Below are 20,339 nucleotides of genomic sequence, written 5' to 3'. Positions count from 1 at the left end.
AAGGATGCCCAAAAAGCTGCTGCCAGCTTGTCCCATAGCTCTGGGTGCCAAGCAAAAGGCTGGGGACACACCTACCAGGCCCACTGAGGTGTGGTCACACACCTAAAGGGGGCATGTGGTGGGGCACAGGGCAGGCAGTGCCCCTGAGTGGTGCCAGAGCCACTGAAGGGGTGGCCAATGTCACCACCCTGGAGCCCATCTGTGTCTGGGGGCATCACCGTGTCCTTCAGCTGCTCCCAAAGCAGGAGGAGGAGGAGGGGGAGGAGGCACTGCCAGCCTGGCTGAGGTGGGGAGATGCCCAGAGCAGTTCCTGATGGAGCTGGGGCTGGGTGACACATCCCTGCCACCTGCCTGTGGGATGCAGCTGGGACTTGGTGGCCCCCAGGGCTGGCAGGAGTGGAGCAGAGAGGTTGTTTGGGTCCTCCTGGAGCACCAGAGGAGAGCTGCAGGGCTGTAAAGCTCGTGGTGCGTGGCTGCTGCTGCTGAAGGGCTCCTCAGCACCTTTATTGGAGCAGCTGCTCTCAACCAGCTTCTGCAGGCTGCAAAATCTCCCATTCCTGGGCTTTTTAAAGGCCTCTGGTCTCCCAAGCTCCCTGTGCTGAGCACAATCCCCACCCCCTTGGCCACACTGTGCTCCTCTCCAGGGAGCCATGGGTTTGCTGGAGGTGACGCTTCCCTGGGCCGTCCCCACCCTGCTGCAGCCCCGTCTCCCCGCGGTGTGGGCAGCCCCGGATTTTTGGGAAAGGGGAGTGTCTCAGGATGCCCTCAGGGCTGACCTGCACCTGCAGGGCCCCGTGCTGAGCATGCTGCCCTTTCCCAGCTCGATCCTGCAGGAGCTGAGCATGCAGACAAAGAGCTCAGACAGCCGCTAGCTTCAAAGGGCCCGGGAGCCAGCAGGGAGAGCCTGGCAGCGCTCACTGCCCGATTTCCAAGTGAAAGGGAATAAATAATGAGAGGAAATCCTCCTGTCTCACCTTCCCTCGCAGCTCTCACCTCCTGCCACCTCTGGCTGGCTCCAGCCCCACTGCCTGTCCCTGACGTGTCCCCGGGAGCTGGCACGGGAGTGAAGCCATGGGATGTGCTGTTCCCACAGCAAACAGGGCACAGAGCAGCCTCGTTTTTTCTTGTTTCTGCTTCCTGATGCTGTCCCCAAGCTGCTGGCCTGTCCCTTGTTGCTAACAGGATGTTTGGGACACCCAAATTCCCCCTGCTGGGTACCCCCAGCTGCAGGGAGCAGCTCAGCCAAGGGATGCTCCACAGGACAGGAGCTGCATCTCTGCTCCCGTGGGCCCTGCAGCAGCGGGTCCAGCTGTCCCCTGTCACCCTGAGCTGGCCCACAGGTGCAGGGACAGGACAGAGGGGGCTGAAGGACAAAGCAGAGACCGAGGTGGGCTGTGCCAGCGGGTGCTCAGTCGCTCTGTGGTCCCCTCTCCGCGCTGTCACCTTGCAGGACAGGGGATGGGCACCGTGCCCAGGCCCCAGGATCTCCCTGTGCCACTCCAGTGCCAGGCTCTGCTGCTCTCCAGATCTCTCTGTGGCTGGAGAAGCCGTAGGAGGGAGCTGATGCTGAGGCCGGGGCTGGCCACATCTGCTTGGATTCCTGTGATGGGCTGTGCACCACTCACACTTCCCACGGCAGGGCAGGAAGCGAGGCTGGGCTGGACACCTGTGGAAAAACAAGCAGACAGAGCTCCAAGCCCAAAATCCCGGGAGCCGTTCCCGTCAGGACACGGCTCCGTGTGCGGGGAGCTCATCAGAGGCAGGGCAGGGACGAGACCTCTCCCCAGCTGTCCCTAGGGCACTCCCAGCTCTTTGCCAGCCCTGTCCGCAGCTTCCTGACACCACGGGAGTGCCAAGCGGAGGGGCTGAGCCCCAGCCGGGTGCGGCGGCTCCAGGAGGGGATGCCCAGGCCGTGCCAAGCCGTTCGTGTGCGGTGCGGCAGCGCTGCAGTGCAGGGGCTCTCTCCCGGCTATGGGATTCCCTGTGGGAGCGGCCCCATCCCACAGCCCAACACTGACATCTTGTGGTGCCGGGGGAGGCCCCAGAGCTCTGGTGGGAAGGGAAACCCTCGGAGATACCCGCAGGAAGCTGGAGAGGCGGCAGAGGTGGCTCAGGGCCCCTGGCCCTGCCGTGACGGGTCCGTGTCCTTTTCCCCAGTGTGTGGCTGCGACCTGGCCCAGTCGGGTTTCTTCTTTAAGAACCAGGAGTACATCTGCACCCACGACTACCAGCAGCTCTACGGGACCCGCTGTGACAGCTGTGGGGACTTCATCACCGGCGAGGTCATCTCTGCCCTGGGCAGGACCTACCACCCCAAGTGCTTTGTCTGCAGCACCTGCAGGTGAGTGGAGGTTGTCACCAAGGGTTTGTGACCTCCTGGAGAAGCCCTTGCCCAGAGCCCCTGTGCTCCCTGCTGGCCCCAGGGAAGGAGGGAGATGAGCAGCTGACCCCTCCCCACCTCTTCTTGGCCGCAGGAAGCCGTTCCCCATCGGAGACAAGGTCACATTCAGCGGGAAGGACTGCGTCTGCCAGAACTGCTCCCACTCCCTCCTCAGCACCAAGCCCATCAAGATCCACGGGCCCAGCCGTAAGTTGACTGCTGTCCTGGGATGGATGCTAAGAGAGGGACCATGAGCCCCTGGAGAGGGTGACAGGACGGGCTTTGGGGCCACTGTGCAGCCCTGCAGAGCCACGGGTGTCACAGAGGTGTGGGAGGAGGGACGGGGCAGTGCTGCGGCTCCACCCAGGATTGCAGCTCACCGCTGGTTTCGGAACTCCCCCGGCCTGTTTGTGACCTGGGCAGGGTCACCACCCTGGCAGGCGCTGTCTGAGCTCATGGGGACGTTCTGGAGCTGGGTTTGCTCGGAGCAGCAACCCTGGGAATACTCCTGGGACTGTCCCAGCGCTGGCGTTCCTCAGTGTGTCTGCAAGCACTGAAAGGCTTTTCATGCTCATCCCCTGGGGAACCCCTAGGACTCAGCTGGAGCGACGGGCAAGCTCTTTTGGGTGGGTTTGGCCTTGCTTTAGACCCCAGGTTGCGGGGACCTTCCCTTCCTGCCATGCTCAGCAAGCCCTGGAGGTCAGTGCCAAGACCAGAGCCAGGACTCAGTGTCACCCCTGGTCCTTGTCACCCATGGTCCTTGTCACCCATGGTCCTTGTCACCCAGTCACCACGGTGGCACTGCTGGTGGCAGCTCAGGTGCCGATGGGCCCCACTGCGAGCCCCCCAAGCTGCCTCCTTCCCCCCAGCCCTCAATGGAGGGGACGTGGCAGGGTTGGAATGAGCCCAGGGACAGGAATTCCTCCTCCATGGGCTCCCAGAGCTGCCCAGAGCCAGGCTCTGCCTCCCTCCCGCCTTCCTCTCCCTCCCCATCCCCTTCCCGGCCCTGGAGCGGGGTCACCCGAGGACACCATGCCTTATTCATGGCAGCTGCAGGCAGACGGAGCCTGCCCCTCCGGCACGTGTCCCTCGCAGCCCCGGTGGCCCTGGCAGTGCCACCAGCAAGGTGGCAGGGGAGCTGTGCGGGCTGCTGGTGCATTCCATAGGGAAGGCATCTCTGGAAGGAGGATGCCGAGCCTCTCCCTGCAGCCCCAGCCCTGCAGGACCTGAAGCAGGGAACAGATCCTGCTTTTTTCCAGAGGTCAGAAATCTTCTCCCATTGGTCCGGCAGGCAGGGATTTGGCACGGGGCAGCCTGGGAGGGGCCTGTCTGCTCCTGCTTCCCCCTGGCAGGGAGGGGGTTAAGGAAAACCCCCCTCCAGGCAGACCTGCTGCCCAGGGGGAGGTGAGGACAAGGAGGAGCCAAGGTCAGGGGTCCGAGGCCCATGTGCTTCCTGCTCGAAGCCCTGATGGGAGCCAGGGGAAGCAGGGGAGGAAGGGAGGCCGGTAAATAGCGCAGCGGGGCCGGACGTGGCTGCCGGACAGCACAGCCCTTCCTCTGCCGGACACTTCCCACCCTTGGGGACCTGCCAGGGCAGCGTGGCCCCCTCAGCCCATCACAGAATCACAGAATGAACCAGGTTGGAGAAGACCTTTGAGATCATCAAGTCCAACCTGTGACCCAACACCCCCTCATCAATTAAACCACAGCACTGAGAGCCTGTCCAGGGTTTTTTTTAAACACATCCAGGGACGGTGATTCCACAGCCTCCCTGGGCAGAGGATTCCAGTGCCCAATCACTCTTTCTGTGAGGAATTTTTTCCAACTGGCCCTGGCTCAAACTCATCACCCTGAGGGAGACCCCACTCTGTGCCAGCAGTACCTCAGAGGTCCCAGCTGTCCTCCTGGTTCCTGTGCTGGGGACAAGCAGAGGTGACAGATTTCCATAATGAAATGATCCCCACGAGGCTGCCTCAGGAGCAGGGTGTAAGAAAAATCCCTGGAAAAGGCAGGGCGTGAGTGGAGTGCCAGGTCACACAGCCGGGGTGCCTCGGGGTGACCCAGCAGCTGTGGGTGTCCCTGCTGTGCTGCCGTGTCCCACATTCCCTCCTGTCCCCCCAGACTGCGCCGGCTGCAAGGAGGAGATCAAGCAGGGCCAGTCCCTGCTGGCCCTGGAGAAGCAGTGGCACGTCAGCTGCTTCAAGTGCCAAACGTGCGGCATCATCCTCACCGGCGAGTACATCAGCAAGTGAGTGCCACCGCCCCGCGACACTCCCGGGCTGTCCCCGCGGCTGGGCGGGTGGCGAGGGGCTCGCCTGCCGCTCACCCCCTCCTCTCCCTCTCTCCCAAGGGATGGCATCCCGTACTGCGAGTCCGACTACCACGCCCAGTTCGGCATCAAGTGCGAGACCTGTGACCGCTACATCAGCGGCCGTGTCCTGGAGGTGAGTCCCGGGGCTGAGCCGCCCCATCGCGGGCTCTGTGACAGGAACATGCCCTGGGGAGCTGTGGGAGGTGCCACCCTCCATCTCTGGGGGCCGTGGCTCGTGCTGCAGCATCTCCGTCACAGCGTGACCACCTTCTCCAGAGGGTGGGAGAGGGGAAAACAACACCAGACCTTGGATAGCAGAGCTCGGGAAACACCCACAGTGCCCTGGGGGTGCTGGGACACGTCTGGAGGTGTGGGGACATCAGCCCTAAGCAGCCGCTGCCATGCCCGGCTCTGCTGTCCCCAGCACGCTCACCCCAGCCCTCCTCTGAGCGCATCCCCGTGCCGGCAGCCTCCTGTTGCCTTGGAAACGCATCCCGCACTGCTGCCCGCTGCCGAGCCGGGCTGAGGGGCTGCAGCACCCTCCCCGTGGGCAGCGGTGCCCGTGGAACACCCCTTGGCAGGGCAGAAACCGGAGCAGAGGGTCCCCTTCGCTGGGAGAGGCTTTGCTGGGCAGGAGGAGCTGCTCTGGCAGGGCCCTGGAGGGATGCAGGGACTCCCCAGGGATCCCACCATGGATGCAGGTGGCTGTGGGACACGTTGGGGCTGCACAGCTGCTGAGAGCAGTGAGGGATGGTTTTGGGGAAGGACAGAGAGGTCCATCAGGGCTGGTCCTTCCCATCTCCTGGAACGGATGTGTCCTCTCGTGTTTTCTCTTCTACCCCAGTGCTGGCAAGGAAAAAAAAAGGTGCAGAAAATCCAGTCTGAGGGTAATTTAAAGGCTCAGGAGGCACAGACAGGGAAGCCTGGTGTGATTTTTAGATGGCACAGAGAAGCAGCAATGCTGGAATTGTGCTCTGTCACTCCTGAGACCTCCCCTTCACACGGCTGAGCAGGAGGGAAGGGCTCCCACACCTCTGCCAGCCCCAGGTCGCAGCTGCATCCTAAAATCAGAGGTCCCATGGCTCTGCAGGTGCTGTGGGTCTCCAGCCTGTTCCACTCACAGCCCACCAAGGAGTGATCCCCGTCCCTGTTCCTGCCAGTCGGGCTGCCCTGGGAGCTCCAGCCTGTCCAAGGAAGCTGGAACAAATGGCCAGGAGGCTCCCAGCAGCTCTCCCCAGCCTGGGGGGCTGTGTGTCCCTGCTTTCTGCTGACTCCAGGCTCCTGCCGGGAGCACGAGCTCAGCCCTGCAGCAGCTGCCCCAGGCCGGAGCTCACTGGATCAGCAAATCCGAATGGAGCAGAACAAAGCCCTGACATCAACTCCCTGCTGCTGCTCCTCCCCTGGGCAGTCTGAGCCCCGTGCCAGGGTAGAGCATCCTCAGGCACCCACGGGTGTGAGCAGGGTGGTGTCATCCGGTGTGGGAGGGTGGACCTGGGATTCCTGTCATAAAATCGTGGAATGGGTTGGGTTGGAAGGGACCTTAAAGCTCATCTCATTCCAACCCCTCTGCCCACCTTCCACTGTCCCAGGTCGCTCCAAGCCCCGTCCAGCCTGACCTTGGACACTTCCAGGGATGGAAGCCTGAGCTCCCCACCCTCCCTGGGATGTGTTTGCTCCCAGCATTGAACCATCTGTGAATCCAGAGGCTTGAATTGTCCTCTCTGTCAGAGTGTGAAATGGAAAGGGCGCCTTTAAATAATTTTAGGCATTAAGGAGCCTCCTGGTGCTGTCCCAGTAGCCCCCAGGGCGTTCCCAACTGCTCCGAGCTGCCCAGCCAGGCTTGGATGATTAATGAGTCTTTAAGGGACCCAAGAGATAACGAGCAGGTCCTTTCCCTCACTGCTCCACCAGTATTCCACTACAAGCTGGAATAATAACCAGAATGAAAGGAGCAAGGTTTGTGCATGGTTTGGAGGAGTTCTGGGTGTTCAGATGGTGGGTGGCTTTTGGAGAAGGTGTGTGGTGAAATGGAAGTTGGGAATGGGCTGGGACATTCCCAGGGAGCAGCCAGCCTCCCTCCACATGGACTGGTTTGGGTTGGCACAGGGCTGTCCCCTCCCTGCACTGCAAGGAAAGGAAGAGGGGTCCAAACTCTCCAAACTCATCCTCCTGCCCATCCTAAAACCTTCCGCTCATTTTTCACATAAACTGGAGGGACTGGCTGCCATCTGCACCCAAGAACACTAAATTCCAGGTTGATTTTATGGGCAGCCCACGGGCAGGTTCTCAGTTGCAGCAAATTGCCCTCTTTTTTCAGCCCCCTCTACCACAACCCTCTCCTTTAAAAGCAAAAGCCTCGTCTTCCCTCTGCCACCTTCAATTATTCTCCCTCTTCTTTTGTTTTGTTATGGGTGTAAAAAGTTCTTTCGGGTTGAGCTGTGACAGCCCAGATTCCTCCTGCCCTGAGCTGGCTCCCAGTTCCCAGCCCAGCAGAGAGCCCATAACTGGAATGCTGACAGACACTTTGAGGGGAGCAAGCTCCCAATTTCAGCTCTTAGCCCTGTCAAAAGAGCCAGAGGAGCAGCCCAGCTTCCTCTCATCTGGGGAAGAGCCTGTTCCTGGCACTGAAATTGGAGCAGAAGAGGAGAAAAGTTCCTTTAGGGTCAGGAACTGGCAGTGATAGACAGGGAGGTCTTTGGGGTCCCTTTGCTGCTCCCCTGCTGTGACATCCAGGGCCAAATTTGCTGTTTCTGCTCAAATCTGTAGAGAAGGAGCTGATGCAAAGCACGGCTGCAGAGGGCCTTGGCCATTCCCAGAGTGTCAGGGTTGTAGGGACACTGTCCCTGGTGGTTTGGGACCTCCTGGCTCTGCTTGCTGTTGAACATTCCAAGGAGAGCTGAAGGCTCCTGGTCTGACTCGTAGCCCAGCAGGTTGAAAACAGGGATGAAGCCATGTCTGGTTTTCTCCATGGGATATGGAGGTCTCCAAGGCCGCCCCAGACAGTTTGTTCACCGTGTCACTGTCTGCAGCAGCGAGGGCTGGCAGGGTCACCCAGGGACAGGGGCAGGTCCGTGCCCTGCCGTGCTCAGGGGCTGCTCTCTGCTCGCCCGCACAGGCAGGAGGGAAGCACTACCACCCCACCTGTGCCAGATGTGTGCGCTGCCACCAGATGTTCACAGAGGGAGAGGAGATGTACCTGACAGGTAGGGCTGTGACCAGCGTGGCTGTGGGGGGTTCCTGCTGAGGGGAGTGGGGGGTTTGGTTCCTTATGGCACTTGGAGGGGTCTCTTTGTGCAGCAGTGCCAGAGATCCCCCTCTCCACTGCTCCCCAGACCCTGTGCTCTTCCAGAGCCCTGCAAAAATCACTTCTCTCCATGAAATCTTCCCTGCCACTGAACGGGGAACTTTTTGTCTCCCTGCACACCTGGGCACAGTCCAATTTCTGCTCATTCCAACCCAAAGGATGGAGGTGCTGGGATGCCCCAAGCTCAGTGTCACCCCAGTTTAAGCAGCAGGAACTGGTTGGGTCACCCAAAATCCACCCAGCTGAGGTTTGGCCACTGCCCTCAGTGCTCCAGAGCTGTTCCATTCCTCATCCTGGACACACAGTCTCCACTGCCCTGCACGTTCCCGGGGCACTGCTGCAGGTGGCAGGGACGTGGCAGGGGGACCCGGCTGACCCCTGGCAGGGGGGTGACCGTGTGTGGGGCTGAAACACTGTCCCTTTGCTGCCTTGCAGGCTCTGAAGTGTGGCACCCCATCTGCAAGCAGGCAGCCAGAGCAGAGAAGAAGCTGAAGGTAGGCAGCAGGGTGAGGGGCATCCCGAGAGGTGGCATGTCCCAGGTGACACTGTCCCCGGGTCCCTGCTGGGAGTGAACTGCCCAGACCTGGAGTGGCTGCCCACAGGATGATGGGTGGCCGTGGCTGAGGCTGTGAAAGTGAAATTCAGCCCCCAAACCAGCACTTTGCCTGCTCAGGGGTCCCTCCTTGCCATGCACTCACCTGCCCTCACCTCTCTGCCTCCACAGCACAGAAGGACGTCGGAAACCTCAATCTCCCCCCCTGGCTCCAGCATCGGCTCCCCAAACCGTGTCATCTGCGTAAGTCCAGCCCTGCCCCTCGCCCAGGGCCCCAGGGATGGGAACAGCAACTTCCTGTGCTGCTCTTCAGTGGGACAAGCCCAGAATTTGGGGACAGCACAGACAAACCCCCTTGTCCCAGCAGCACGCTGTGCCACCAGTGCCGTGGCACAGCTCAGGAGTGCTCAGAGGGGCACAGTCCTGCCCTCCCAGCTCCTCTGCCCTCCCCACTGCTGCCTCTCAGGCCTCTCCTCTTACCTGTCCCTGCTGCTGGGGTGACAGTGGGCTCTGTCTGCCCTGTGCTGGCTCCACACTGCGTGCTCCAGCCTCCCTTCCCTTCTCTCCTCCTCTTCCTTTCCGCCTCTCTGTCTCCGTCTCTCCCTCTCCCTAGGCTAAAGTGGATAATGAGATCCTTAATTACAAAGACCTGGCAGCTCTTCCCAAGATTAAAGCCATCTATGAAGTGCAGCGTCCTGACCTCATTTCCTACGAGCCCTATCACAGATACACATCGGATGAGACGCTGGAGAGATATAGCTATGGGGAGGTACCGAGTGTCCAGAAACCCCGTGCTGGGATGCACAGGAACGGGGCCCAGTTTGGGGGAGAACAGTGTGGGGCTTTGCTCATCCCAGTGGGAATAGTGCAGGGAGGCAGGAATGGGGCAGGACCTCTCCCAGAGGCTTGGGAGGGTCTGGGGTGGAGGCGAGGTGATGCTGCTGCTGTAGAGTCAGAAAGAAACCAGTGACCTCAGGACATGTGCGAGGACAGACAGCGCTGTGTGAGAGCAGCGATGGACAGGGAATTCACCCATCACCTCTGGAGCAGCTCTGGAGCAGGGCTGCCCTGTTGGGTGCTGGCCCTGCAGCCCGGGAAGGGGCTTGGGCAGTGCATTTCTGGAAGTGTGATGAGGAGATGCTCAGGCAACACACAGCACAGGACTGTCCTACCTGCCCAGCTGGGGCTGCTGGGTGAGTTCAGGGAGCCCATGGAAGAAGGAGGTCTGAGCAGCTCACAGAGATGGTCCTGCAAGAGCACTTGGCAGTAGCATCTCTTACATCCCCACCCCAAGGTTTTGTCATGAGCCTGGAGTCCTGCAGCCCACCCAGGAGCGTGGCCATGGCCCTCTGTGCCCTCCCCCCTCCACAGAGGTCTCTGAGAGGTGGCAACTGCTGATTCCCCCTGCTGGTTCCTCTCCTGGCCAGGAGCTCCTGCCCAGCATCCTGCCCCAGTCCAGCTCCAGCTGTAGCCCCAGTCCCCCTCACTGCCCGGTGACATGGGGAAAATGAGCTGCTGTGGGACCCCAGTCTGTCACTGCTCCTCTTAACCATGTGCTGTCTCTCTCTCTCTCTCTCTTTTCCTCCTCACTTTGCCTCCTGCTGCCTCCAGTCCCTGGGGACCCTCTCCCCGTACTCACAGGTAATGCCCCTGTGGGCACTGGGGGTCTGTCACCTGCTGCTGCCACACGATGTCCCTGTGCCCAGGGGCTCTGCTGATCATCCCCCTGAGCTGTGGCTGCCCCAGGGTGTGGGGTGACAGGGAGGACACTATCCAGGAGGATCCTGTCCTTCAGGCCCCAAAGAGAGCAGGGTGCAAGTCCTCCCTCCCAGAATGGCCCCAGGGTGCAGCTTCTGCCCTGTGGAGGGAGACACCCATAATTGGGAACAAGCACAGGGAAGGGGACAATCTCCAGGCAAAAAACCTCTGGCTGGACACTGTCACCTGGTGCCAAACCCTGGGATTTGCTGCCTGTGCCTTGGCAGGGGGGAGGCAGAGCAGGCTGGGGACCCCTCCAGCCTCAGAGGACACAGAGTGTCACACACAGAGCACAGAGCTTCCCCAGCTGCCCCAGGCATGAGACCCCCATCCGTGGGACACCTCCTGCCCCAGTCTAACCCCAGTCTCTCCACACCTTCCCCACCCCCAGGACATCTTCGAGAGCTTTGACACGCGGCAGAGACGAGCCTCCAGCCCCGGCTACATCGACTCCCCCACCTACAGCCGCCAGGGCATGTCCCCCACCATCCCCAGGTCCCCCCACCATTTCTATCGCTCAGGTGAGGATTTCAGCTGCAACCCCAGGCTGAGCTGAGCTCACAGCACCAAGCGGAGCGAGGATCACAAAAATGTCCCTGGGATTTCTGTGGTTTCTCCTCTGGAAAGGAGGCCTGGGGTGGCCCATGGTGGGAGCAGTGCCCAGCTCTGCACAGCCCCTGGTTCTCCAAACTCTTGCGAGCGGCAAGGAGAGGCCGAGAGGAATTTGCAGCTCAGGCATGAGCTGAGGCTCGTGGAGGATGGGGTGGCAGGCAGGTGATCTCCGGCTCTGGTGAAGACCCCTCAGCTGCGTTGGTGGCTCTGGGAGGGGTGTGCAGGCAGCGCTTGTGCCCAGGCAGGTCCTTGCACACGCAGATGCGCATGCACGCACACCCCGGAGCATGGCAGGCGAGCAGAGTGTGCCTGGGCCGTGTCTCCTGTCCTCTGGAGCTGTGCAGGAAGGACTGGAACACTCTGAGGTCGCTGCGAGTCCCGCTGCACCTCAAGGGCTCCTCGCCGTCAGCCTCCGCAGCACGCTCGGCTTTCCTGGCAGCGCTGCCCCGGGCCGGCCCCGCACTGGGGTTTCCTCTGCATCCCGTCCGCCTCCGGAGATGCGGGAAATCTCCCCCGCTCCATCACTGCCACTCCCGGGCCGCACGTCCCCGTCACACCCCCCTGACACGGGCCGCCCCCGCTGTTCTAACACCGCTGCATTTAACACCCATTTTCTTCTGCCTCTTGTTCTCTCTCTCGGTCACTCACGGCTGCTTCTGCTCGGCCCCGCGTAGGCACCGAGAGCGGGCGCAGCTCCCCCTACTATAGCCAGTTAGATGTGAGGTCCTCCACTCCAACCTCATACCAAGCGCCCAAGCATTTCCACATCCCAGGTAGGCTCCGGAGCGCCCCGCTGCCGGGGGAGCGCCGTGTCCGTGGCATGCCCGCATGTGCCGTCCCCGCTGTGTCGCATGCGTAGCTCCGCCGCCTGCCTAGAGCCAGCTGGCAGCAGGATCTACCCCCGGTAGAGGCCATCCATAAACAGGACCTACGGCTTGAACCCTCCTCCTTCTCCCCCCGTCACCACCCGGAGGTCCCAGAGGCGCCCGGAGTCTGCTTGATCCTTGCGACATCCCTCTTCTTCTTCCTCCTCCCCGCCCTCCCTCCACTCCCCACACGAAGATGAGTCCCCTGGTGAGAGCCTGTGCCCTCCCCTGCCTTCCCCCCAGGATCACCAGCCGGAGCGTGTGTGCCAGAGGCGTTTCCACACCCATCCGCTACAGATGACTATTTTATACTCCCCCTAGGGCCCGCCGCTCCCTCCCCCCAGAGTCTTCTGGGCTTGCCAGATGCTTGCTCCCCTTCTGCAGGGATTGCAGGGGGCCACCAGGTAAGGGCCACCACCCACTGCCGGCCACGCAGAGCCCACGGGGACGGGGACGGAGCGGGCAGCAAGGGAGAGTGGGTTGGGAAGCAGGCAGAGCTGCCCATCAGCCCTCAGCGGGGTCAGAACCCCGCACCGTCCACCCAGCTGTTGGCATCTCCCCCTGCCCCAAAAGCGGCGCAGCCTCCCTGACGCATCTCTGATGCCCTGGGACAGCACCGTGAGGACACCCAGAGGCTCCCCCAGCTCCCCTCCCATCCCTGCCAGGGTCCGGCCCCGCTGCCCACCCTGCCCTGCCCTGCCCTGCCCTGCCGCTCGGTGGTTTATGGATGGCCCCCTCCCTGCTCCGCCTGCTCCAGGCTCCAGCTCGCTTTCCCTCCCGACTCGCTCTTTTCTCTCTCTGCTGCGGAAAGAGGCTTTGGCTGATGTTGGCTCGCCCCAGGTAGCTCGCAGGCGGTTCTTGCAGGAGCTGGCACCCCGAGAACCCGCCGCGGGTGCCTCGCTGCCGGCTGGCAGGCTGTGCCCGCCGCCCCGGTGCATGCTGTCGCTGGGTGCTCACTGCATGTCCTGTCACCGTGGGCAGCCGGGGCCGTGCTCCTGTGCCCGTGCCGCCGGCCCGGAGCCCTCCCGGGGCACTCGGCGGGCCCGGAGGCGGTTGTGTGATGGAAATGTGGCGTGGGGGTGGTGGCTCCTGCAGGACCCGTGTCCTGTGCGCTCCCAGCACGCCCACACTGACCTCCCCTTCCCCCTTCTTTCTTCCCTTTCTCTCTCTCTTCTCCCACCAGCCGCTGGCGAGAGTAACATCTACAGGAAGCCCCCCATCTACAAGCGCCACGGTACGGTCTGGCTGCTGTGTCCCTGTCCCCGTGTCACCCCGGGAGGGGACCGGCGTGTTCAGGGGCTGGGTGGGAGGTGGGGCAGGCGCCAAGGTGGGACAGATGGACTCGGGGACAGATGTGGCTTTGGACCACGTCCCTGTTGCGAGGGGTGGCGCAAAGGCTGGTAGTGACACCGGGGGTAGCTGGGGGAGGGGGAGCAGGGTGATGGTGGGGTGGCAGAGGGGACAAGGGAGTCAGAGCAGCCTCAGAAAAGGGATGAAAAAGGCAACTGGCAGTTTCACATGCAGCCCTGGAGAAAAATCACAGCCCATGCTGGGTGGCTGTTCCAGGGTGAAACGGGGATGCCGCAGGATGGGGAGGGTGTTTGGTGGCTCTCGGTGTTTGGTGGCTCGCAGCGGGGCTGGCTTGCACTGTCCCCGCTTGCTTCTGCTCACGGAGGGACAGCAGCTCCCCCTGAGCAGTAACTGTGTCTCCTCTCTCTCCCCGGGCTCTCCCTTCCCTCCTGCCCCACTCCCACTGCCCGCTGCTGCCTGCTCCTGCTGCTGTAAGTACCTGCTGGGTCCCCCGCGCCTGCCGGAGGTGGTGGGGTGGCTCTGCCACCTCCTGTCCCTGGTGCTCCTTTCCCTGTGACTCTCCTGGTGCAGCAGAACTCCCCCCTGGGTTCCCCCATGTGCTGCTGAGGCTCTGCCCCCAGCCTGAGCACTCTGGGTGTCCCTGCCATGAGGACCAAGCCCTGCCAGAGCCCCTCTGCTCCCCCCCCCTGCTGCCACCTTCCCCTGGCAGAACCCAGAGAGGCCTGTCCCTCCTGGGTCTGAACCTTCCTCTAGCCCCTCTCTCACCTCCTGGTGACGGGACAGCACAGGGAGCTTGGTGGCCGTGGTGGGACAGGGATGAGCACGGTGCAGGAGCCAGCACTTGTGGTGCCGTGGGCTCTCAGCCGTTTGGGTCCCTTCCCAGCCACATCAGCGACAGCCCCTGCTTGTCGCTGTCCCCACCGCCTGCCTCAGCAGCCTTGTCTCAAGGAGGTGTCAGCAGCTGGAAGGCTGATTATTCCCAGCTCTGCTCTGTGCTGTCCTGGACAGGAATCCATGGCAGTCACTGGGGAGGGAAGAGGATTTGCCTTCATTTGGGGTGGATCCCTGCAGATCCTCACCTTGGCTCTGCCTGCTCCTTTTGCAGACAACCCCTCCGCAGCCACAAAAAGCAAAACCAGCGAGGACATCGCACAGTCATCCAAGTACAGCCCTGCCTACTCCCCGGACCCCTACTACCACTCCGAGTCGGAGTACTGGTCCTTCCAAGGCTCACCCAAAGGTAACAAATGCCCCCGGGGTTGGGAGAACGGGAAACACATTCCTGCCTCCAAATTATCTGGGAGGGAACCCCGCTCTGAGTTGGGTCTGGACACAAAAGTGGGTTGGGCTGAGATACCTGCCAAGGTGACCCCAAAACACGAGTCTCTGGGATCCAATGTCCCCATGCAGTTGGGGACTGTCTCCTCCCTGCCTGTCCCCACTTCTGTCCCCATCTGACCCCTCACGTGTCTCCTTGCAGCTCCCCGGGCCCGGAGGTTCTCGTCAGGTGGTGAAGAGGATGGGTACGACCGGGGCATGCACAAGGTGAGTGCCAGCCCTGCTGGGCACAGAGCCAGCACCAAACTGTCCCCAGTTGGCTCTGGGGAGGAGGCTCAGCCCAGCTCTGCCACCCGAGAAGGTGCCACCACCATCCCTGCTGCCCTCGGCCGTCTGTCCCCTCCTGGCCACCCCCGGCATGGGCTCTGCGGGAGGGGGAGAGCATCACGTTGCCGAGGCACCCCCACCCCAGCACCTCACCCTCAGGAGATGCCAGGGGATGCTGTGCCCGTCCGTGATGTGCCAGAGAGGGCTGGGCAGGGAAAGGAAGAGTGCAAGGTGGCTTTTCCCCTCCTGCCAGATCCAGAGTGGCATCGGGAGGCTGATCCTGAGGGAGGAGATGAAGGCTCGCTCCAACTCCTACGCAGACCCCTGGACACCCCCTCGCAGCTCAGCCAGCAGCAGAGAGGCCCTGCACACCGCGGGCTACGAGGGCTCCCTCAACGGCTGTAAGGCTGTCCCTGTCCGTCCCTCTGTCCCACCCCACACAGCCACAGCCCCTCGGGAATTTTATGGGGTGGAGAGGGAAGATCAGGACAAGGGAAGGGGTCATGAGAGGTCCTGGGCATGGAGCTGGGCTCAGGAGGGCCTTTTCCTCTCTGGAGGGCTCCATCCATTCCCTGTGCCCCAGCTGGGATGGGGCATTGCCCGGTGGGTGTCTGGGCAGCCTGGAAGCGCCGTATGGAGTGGCTGAAGGATCCCTTGGGAATGTGGCAGCACAGCCACGCCAGGCTTGCTGTGACCTGTTTTGGGCCCTCCTGGCACCCCAGACCTGCTGAGCGGCCCCAGGGCTGCCTCGCTGGCATTGCTCCTGTCACAGAGCCCCCAGGGCACCCAGCCCTGTCCTTGGGGCCACGGGGGGGCTGGGGGGCACTTCAGAGCCTGGCAGCACAGGTGGCCCTGTCCATTCCATGCTCTCCTTCCTCATGGCACATCTGCCCTCACCGAGCTGTTTGGGGATGCTCAGGGAGCCCCTCCGAGGGCTGAGGGCTGGGAATGGGCAGTTCTGAGGACTGAGGGCTACTGGGAGCCCCAAGGAGGATCTGTGGGGCTGGGAACGGGCAGTTCTGCATGGCATGGGGTGCTTGGCCCTTCCTGACAGCCGGCTCTGCTCTCCTTGCAGCTCCCCGAACCCACTACCTGGCTGACAGCGGTGAGTGCGTGAGCTGGGCCCTCCCCAGCTGCTCCCCCGAGCCCGGGGGTCCAGAGCCCGAGCTGGGGGAGGTACTGGGACCAGGGAAGGGAGAAGGGAAACGAAGAAGGAGCCGTTGAAAGCCTGGGATAGGATAGAGCTGAACCAGGGCAGAGAGGATGAGTCGGGGAAACTGAGAGAGGAGAATGCGTTGCTCTGAAGGGTGAGGTGGGAGGGCTGCCACAGGAAAGGGATTTTGGGGAGAGGAGTATCAGCACGGGAGGAAGCCAGGCTGGAAATGAGCCGGAGGTGGAAGGAGACAGAGCTGGGTGACTGGAGCTGGGAGCACAGAGGTCGAGAGTGGCCCAGTGGGGGCTGTCCCGGGGGGTGAGGCTCATTCCTGCTTCTTCCCTGATGCCCCTTGGTGGCTTCTTTGCAGATCCCCTCATTTCTAAGTCGGCCTCCCTCCCTGCCTACAGGAGGAATGGGCTGCACAGGGTGAGTGCCTCCTGCTGCTGCCAGGTATTCCTCATTCTCCCAGGCATTCCTCGTTCTCCCAGGCTCCTCCATGTCCCCAGTGCTCCCTTTCCATGACTGGGATGTCCTCCCCCTTCTCTGCATCCCTGCTTTCACTGTTGTGCCAGTCCAAAATGACGCTTATTGGGGTCCAAAGTGCCCTGTCCAGGCAGCGCCTGCCCTGAAACTCCCACAGGGCGATTTTCAGAGGGGTGCTGGTGTTGCTTTCCAGCAAGCACACTTTAAATAATAAATAAATAAAGCTTTGCTTTATATCCTGGGCCCGGGATTGCTTGGGATCAGGAGTTCTGCTCCTGCCTCCGTGTGACCTGGGCTTGTCACTTCACCTCCTCGTGTCCCAGTTTCCCCGCTGCTGGGTGGAGACCTTGGTGTCCTCCCCTGGGGACCCGGGAGGAGCCGCTCAGTGTCTGGAGGAGCCTCCCCCTCACTCCTCCCTCTCTCCATCCCTCCCGCAGCCTCCCAGCGCGGAGCTTTTCCACTACGACAGCACCAATGCCGTCAACTGGGGGATGCGAGGTAAGGGGGGGCTGGGGACCCTGCAGGCATCCCGGGGGCGATGCTGTGGGGCTGCCAACCTCCCGCAGGCAGCTCTGGAAAGGGGGGGGCTGGAGGGAGAATGGGGGGGATCCGGGCGGGGTCTCCGCAGCCTGTGGGGGAGGGTGGTGACAGCAGAGGGGACAGCGTGGCTCATGTCTCGCTTCTCTCTCTCCCCAGAGTACAAGGTAAGACCCTTCTGCTGCAAGGAGCGGCCTCCAGCCAGAGGTGGGAGTCCCAGGGATGTGTCCTTGTGTCCCCAGGCTCCTCAGGGGGAAGCTTTACCCTCTGCCTGCAGGCCCTGCACTCATCCCCTTCCATCCTTCACCTGACATCCTCCTCATCCCGGGACTGTGGGGGTCAGAGCAGAGTCCCCTCCCCTCCTGCCAGGTCCCAAGTGCTTGGCTGAGCAGGATTGTCCCTCAGGTGAGGAACAGAGCAGGGGGGTTGTGCTGGTGCTTTGCTGCTCACGCTCGTGCCTGGGTCGTTCCTGGTGTCGCAGAGTGAGCAGGTTGTTCCAGAGCCACCACGGAGATTCAGGGTGGATCAGAGTCACCCTGAGAGCAATTCCCACCTCTCTGTGTCCCACCCACAGCCCTGGAGTCAGCTGTGCCACCCAAACCCTGTTAAATACAGCAGGAGGCTTTGCCCTCGTCCCCAAGTGCGCCCCAGGTGTCTCGTGGCTGCCCCATGGTCTCCCTGTCCCCATGCAGATTTACCCCTACGAGCTGCTCCTGGTGAAGACGAGGGGGAGGAACCAGCTGCCCAAAGATGTGGACAGGACTCGGTTAGAGGTGAGAAGAGCCTTTTCCACTGGGGACAATCTCCTCAGGGCACAGAGGCACCTGATCCCGCAGGGTGGCCCTGGCAGGCAGCTTGTGGGGCTTGTGGCCGTGTGAGGAGCATCTCCACGTCTGCCCAGGAGCACACGAGTGTCAGGGCACTGTCACAGTGCTCCTGCTGCTCCCCTGGCCGGGCAGAGCTGTCCCCTGTGCCGTTGGCAGGGGCAGGAGGGAGGCAGTTCCCGAGGGAGCAGTGCTGGGGGTTGTGTCACCCCACTGTCCCAGCAGGCAGGGGATGCCCTCAGACCCCCAGCTTGGCCCTGGAAGGTGCCCAGCTCTGGCCCAGCCTCCCATGTCTCCTCAGAGGCACCTGTCCCAGGAGGAATTCTACCAGATCTTCGGGATGACCATGGCCGAGTTCGACCGCCTGGCGCTGTGGAAGAGGAACGAGCTGAAGAAGCAGGCCCGGCTGTTTTAAATGCAGTGCACTATAAATATATACATACCTATAAATATATACATAGAGAGATCTCTATATGGCAGCTCTGTATGATTCTCGGGGCTGTACGGGGCACAGGGGCCCTCTCTGCACCCCTGAGAGTGAATTGGAGTCTCGCAGATCGTTGGATGCTCTGTGTTTCCTTTCCTTCTCCTGATTGCTGTATCGATTCCTGGGTTCTCCCCAGACTTGGTGTCTGTCACTGCTGCCCCACAGGGACACAAGGGCAGGGGGAGGATTTTCCTGCTGCAGCCATGGTGCCTGAGGCAGGCAGAGAGCAGGGTTTGGGATGGGAGGTGGGATAGGGGTGTCCCATCACCTTCTGCTCAGCTGGGCTGTGGATTAGGGGTGGAAAAGGCACTGGGCACAATGGCAGGAAAGCGGGATCTCACTGCAGGCTCCTTAAATCCCTCCCTGCCTTTACATGGCCAGGACTGGGGCACTTGAGGATCTGAAATGCAGAGCTTGGGGCAGCGGACAGAAGTGGTGGGGCCAAGGTGAGACCTGAGCCCCAATCTCTCCTGGCCTGGTGACTTTCCCTGCAAACCCTGGGGTGCTCCAGAGACAGTTTATCCTCCCAGGGTGCTGGAACAGCCACTTTCCATCCACAAACCCAGCCCTTCTTAAACGGAACAGCCAAAGGCACGTCCTGCCTTGGGCAGTTTCTTGCTGCTCTTCAGGTTTGTCCAGGGCTGAGTATTCCAGGATATTCCAGCTGGGAGCTGGGGGAGGGCCGGAGGAGAGGAGTGGGAGATGCAGGTCCCACTAGCTGCTGGACCTCTCCTGGCTTTTCCTGAATTCCCCATCGCAGCTGCCTGAGTGCCCAATGAATCCCTCTGGGAATGAAGGAAATTCCCTCCCCTGCAAACTCTACATATTTGTATCCCAAACTCTATGGGATAACTTCTTTTTTTGCTTATTTTTATTTTCATAAAACGAATAAGGTCGCTTCCACACAAACATCTTCTCTGGTGTCCGTGGTGCTCTGCTTTCCTATTTGCTCGTCCAGCAGGATTTTCAGGCATACAGCAGGACTGAAGAGTCCCAAAAACAGGCCAGGGAACTGGGGGGTACCAGCAGGAGCTGAGGGGACAGCGAGGGATTTACCTTCACCGTGCCATGGGCCACGTTCTGGTCCCCCCTGGAACCGTCCTGTCCTGGTGTCCCCCATGGGGAGTGGATTCAATGCCCTCCCTGCCATCCAAATCTGCCCAGTTTGTTGCCCCAAAATCCATCAGCAGGTTCCCCTTGCAGGGGTTTGCCGGGGTGCAGAGGGCTCAGGGCAGGAGTTTTCCCATCAGCAGCAACTCCAGCTCTGGGAAGTTTATGCCAGCAAGGATAGGGCTGGGGGCTGAGGTGGGCATGGCAGCATTGCCCCGGGAATTGCTCTTGTGTGCTTTAGTGCAGCAGTAAATGAGACGGGTTTATTTATAATTATTTTCCTCATGTAAACCAGGCCTCCCTAAATCAAACTCAACTGTTTGTGGCTGTAGGAATCTTCCCTCTCCAGCAGCGGTTCCAGTGATGAAGCCTGGGGGATGTTATTAATAACAATAATTAACACAACAGCAGGATCTTCTCATTTCCAAAGCATTTTATGGACGGTAACTCTTCTCCACGAGGGCCTGCGTGGCAAAGGTGGGGAAACTGAGGCAGGGCTTGGTTTTATCCCTCAGAGCCAGGGCAGCCTCTCCATCCCCTGCCATTCTGGGGCAGCAGACACTGTGAGGGTCCCTGCTGGTGTCCCAGCACCAGGGAGAGACACCCCAGGTGTCACCACTTGTCCTGGAAGCTGTCCCAAAGCCCCAGAGCAGCTGGAGCCTGGCAGTGCTGGCAGCCCTGGACTGAGATTCCTGCTCTAATCACAGCCCCAAAGGTGATCCCAAATTATGGAAGAAAAGTGGAGCTCAATCCAGAATGGAGAGACGATCAAGCACCATCCAGGCAGGAGCTGGTTCCCACCTGGGCATGGGGCGGATGAAAGGGGCCAAGTGGTCCTGGGCTGAAATTGCCCCAAAAAGATAATTTCTCCAGACCCATTGCTAATTCACATCTTATATTTCAATTATTGCTTTCCCAAGCCATAATTGGGTACATGTGAAACCTCATCCCATTTCTGTCACAACCCGCTGTCCCCACAGGGCTGAGCTGCAGCCCGGATTGTCCTGGGAGTGCCAGGAGCCACCATCCCTGCTGCCACGCC

General features: G+C 61.3%; 1 protein-coding gene across 10 annotated transcripts in view; it reads left to right on the top strand.

Annotated features, from left to right (window-relative positions):
* The window catches only part of ABLIM3 (actin binding LIM protein family member 3), a 46,283-nt gene extending 27,183 nt beyond the window's left edge, over nucleotides 1-19,100 (top strand). For 2 of the 10 annotated variants that reach the window (XM_039559725.1, XM_039559724.1), the window contains exons 3-23: nucleotides 2,158-2,341; nucleotides 2,475-2,587; nucleotides 4,502-4,628; nucleotides 4,731-4,824; nucleotides 7,807-7,894; nucleotides 8,431-8,489; nucleotides 8,720-8,791; nucleotides 9,162-9,317; nucleotides 10,160-10,189; nucleotides 10,698-10,827; nucleotides 11,593-11,691; nucleotides 12,968-13,018; nucleotides 14,201-14,335; nucleotides 14,576-14,640; nucleotides 14,954-15,101; nucleotides 15,776-15,805; nucleotides 16,224-16,282; nucleotides 16,777-16,837; nucleotides 17,036-17,043; nucleotides 17,569-17,649; nucleotides 17,926-19,100. In XM_039559725.1, coding sequence (XP_039415659.1) covers nucleotides 2,158-2,341; nucleotides 2,475-2,587; nucleotides 4,502-4,628; nucleotides 4,731-4,824; nucleotides 7,807-7,894; nucleotides 8,431-8,489; nucleotides 8,720-8,791; nucleotides 9,162-9,317; nucleotides 10,160-10,189; nucleotides 10,698-10,827; nucleotides 11,593-11,691; nucleotides 12,968-13,018; nucleotides 14,201-14,335; nucleotides 14,576-14,640; nucleotides 14,954-15,101; nucleotides 15,776-15,805; nucleotides 16,224-16,282; nucleotides 16,777-16,837; nucleotides 17,036-17,043; nucleotides 17,569-17,649; nucleotides 17,926-18,441 — 2,306 coding nt within the window. In that variant the 3' untranslated portion in view covers nucleotides 18,442-19,100. The remainder of the gene's footprint in view (nucleotides 1-2,157; nucleotides 2,342-2,474; nucleotides 2,588-4,501; nucleotides 4,629-4,730; nucleotides 4,825-7,806; nucleotides 7,895-8,430; nucleotides 8,490-8,719; nucleotides 8,792-9,161; nucleotides 9,318-10,159; nucleotides 10,190-10,697; nucleotides 10,828-11,592; nucleotides 11,692-12,967; nucleotides 13,019-14,200; nucleotides 14,336-14,575; nucleotides 14,641-14,953; nucleotides 15,102-15,775; nucleotides 15,806-16,223; nucleotides 16,283-16,776; nucleotides 16,838-17,035; nucleotides 17,044-17,568; nucleotides 17,650-17,925) is intronic. The other 8 variants (XM_039559726.1, XM_039559731.1, XM_039559729.1 and 5 more) reach the window with 8 other exon arrangements.
* Nucleotides 19,101-20,339: the final 1,239 nt, after the last annotated feature.

Source organism: Corvus cornix, chromosome 13 (assembly GCF_000738735.6).
Source record: "Corvus cornix cornix isolate S_Up_H32 chromosome 13, ASM73873v5, whole genome shotgun sequence".
Taxonomy (NCBI): domain Eukaryota; kingdom Metazoa; phylum Chordata; class Aves; order Passeriformes; family Corvidae; genus Corvus; species Corvus cornix.
This window is presented reverse-complemented; position numbering and strand designations above follow the sequence as displayed.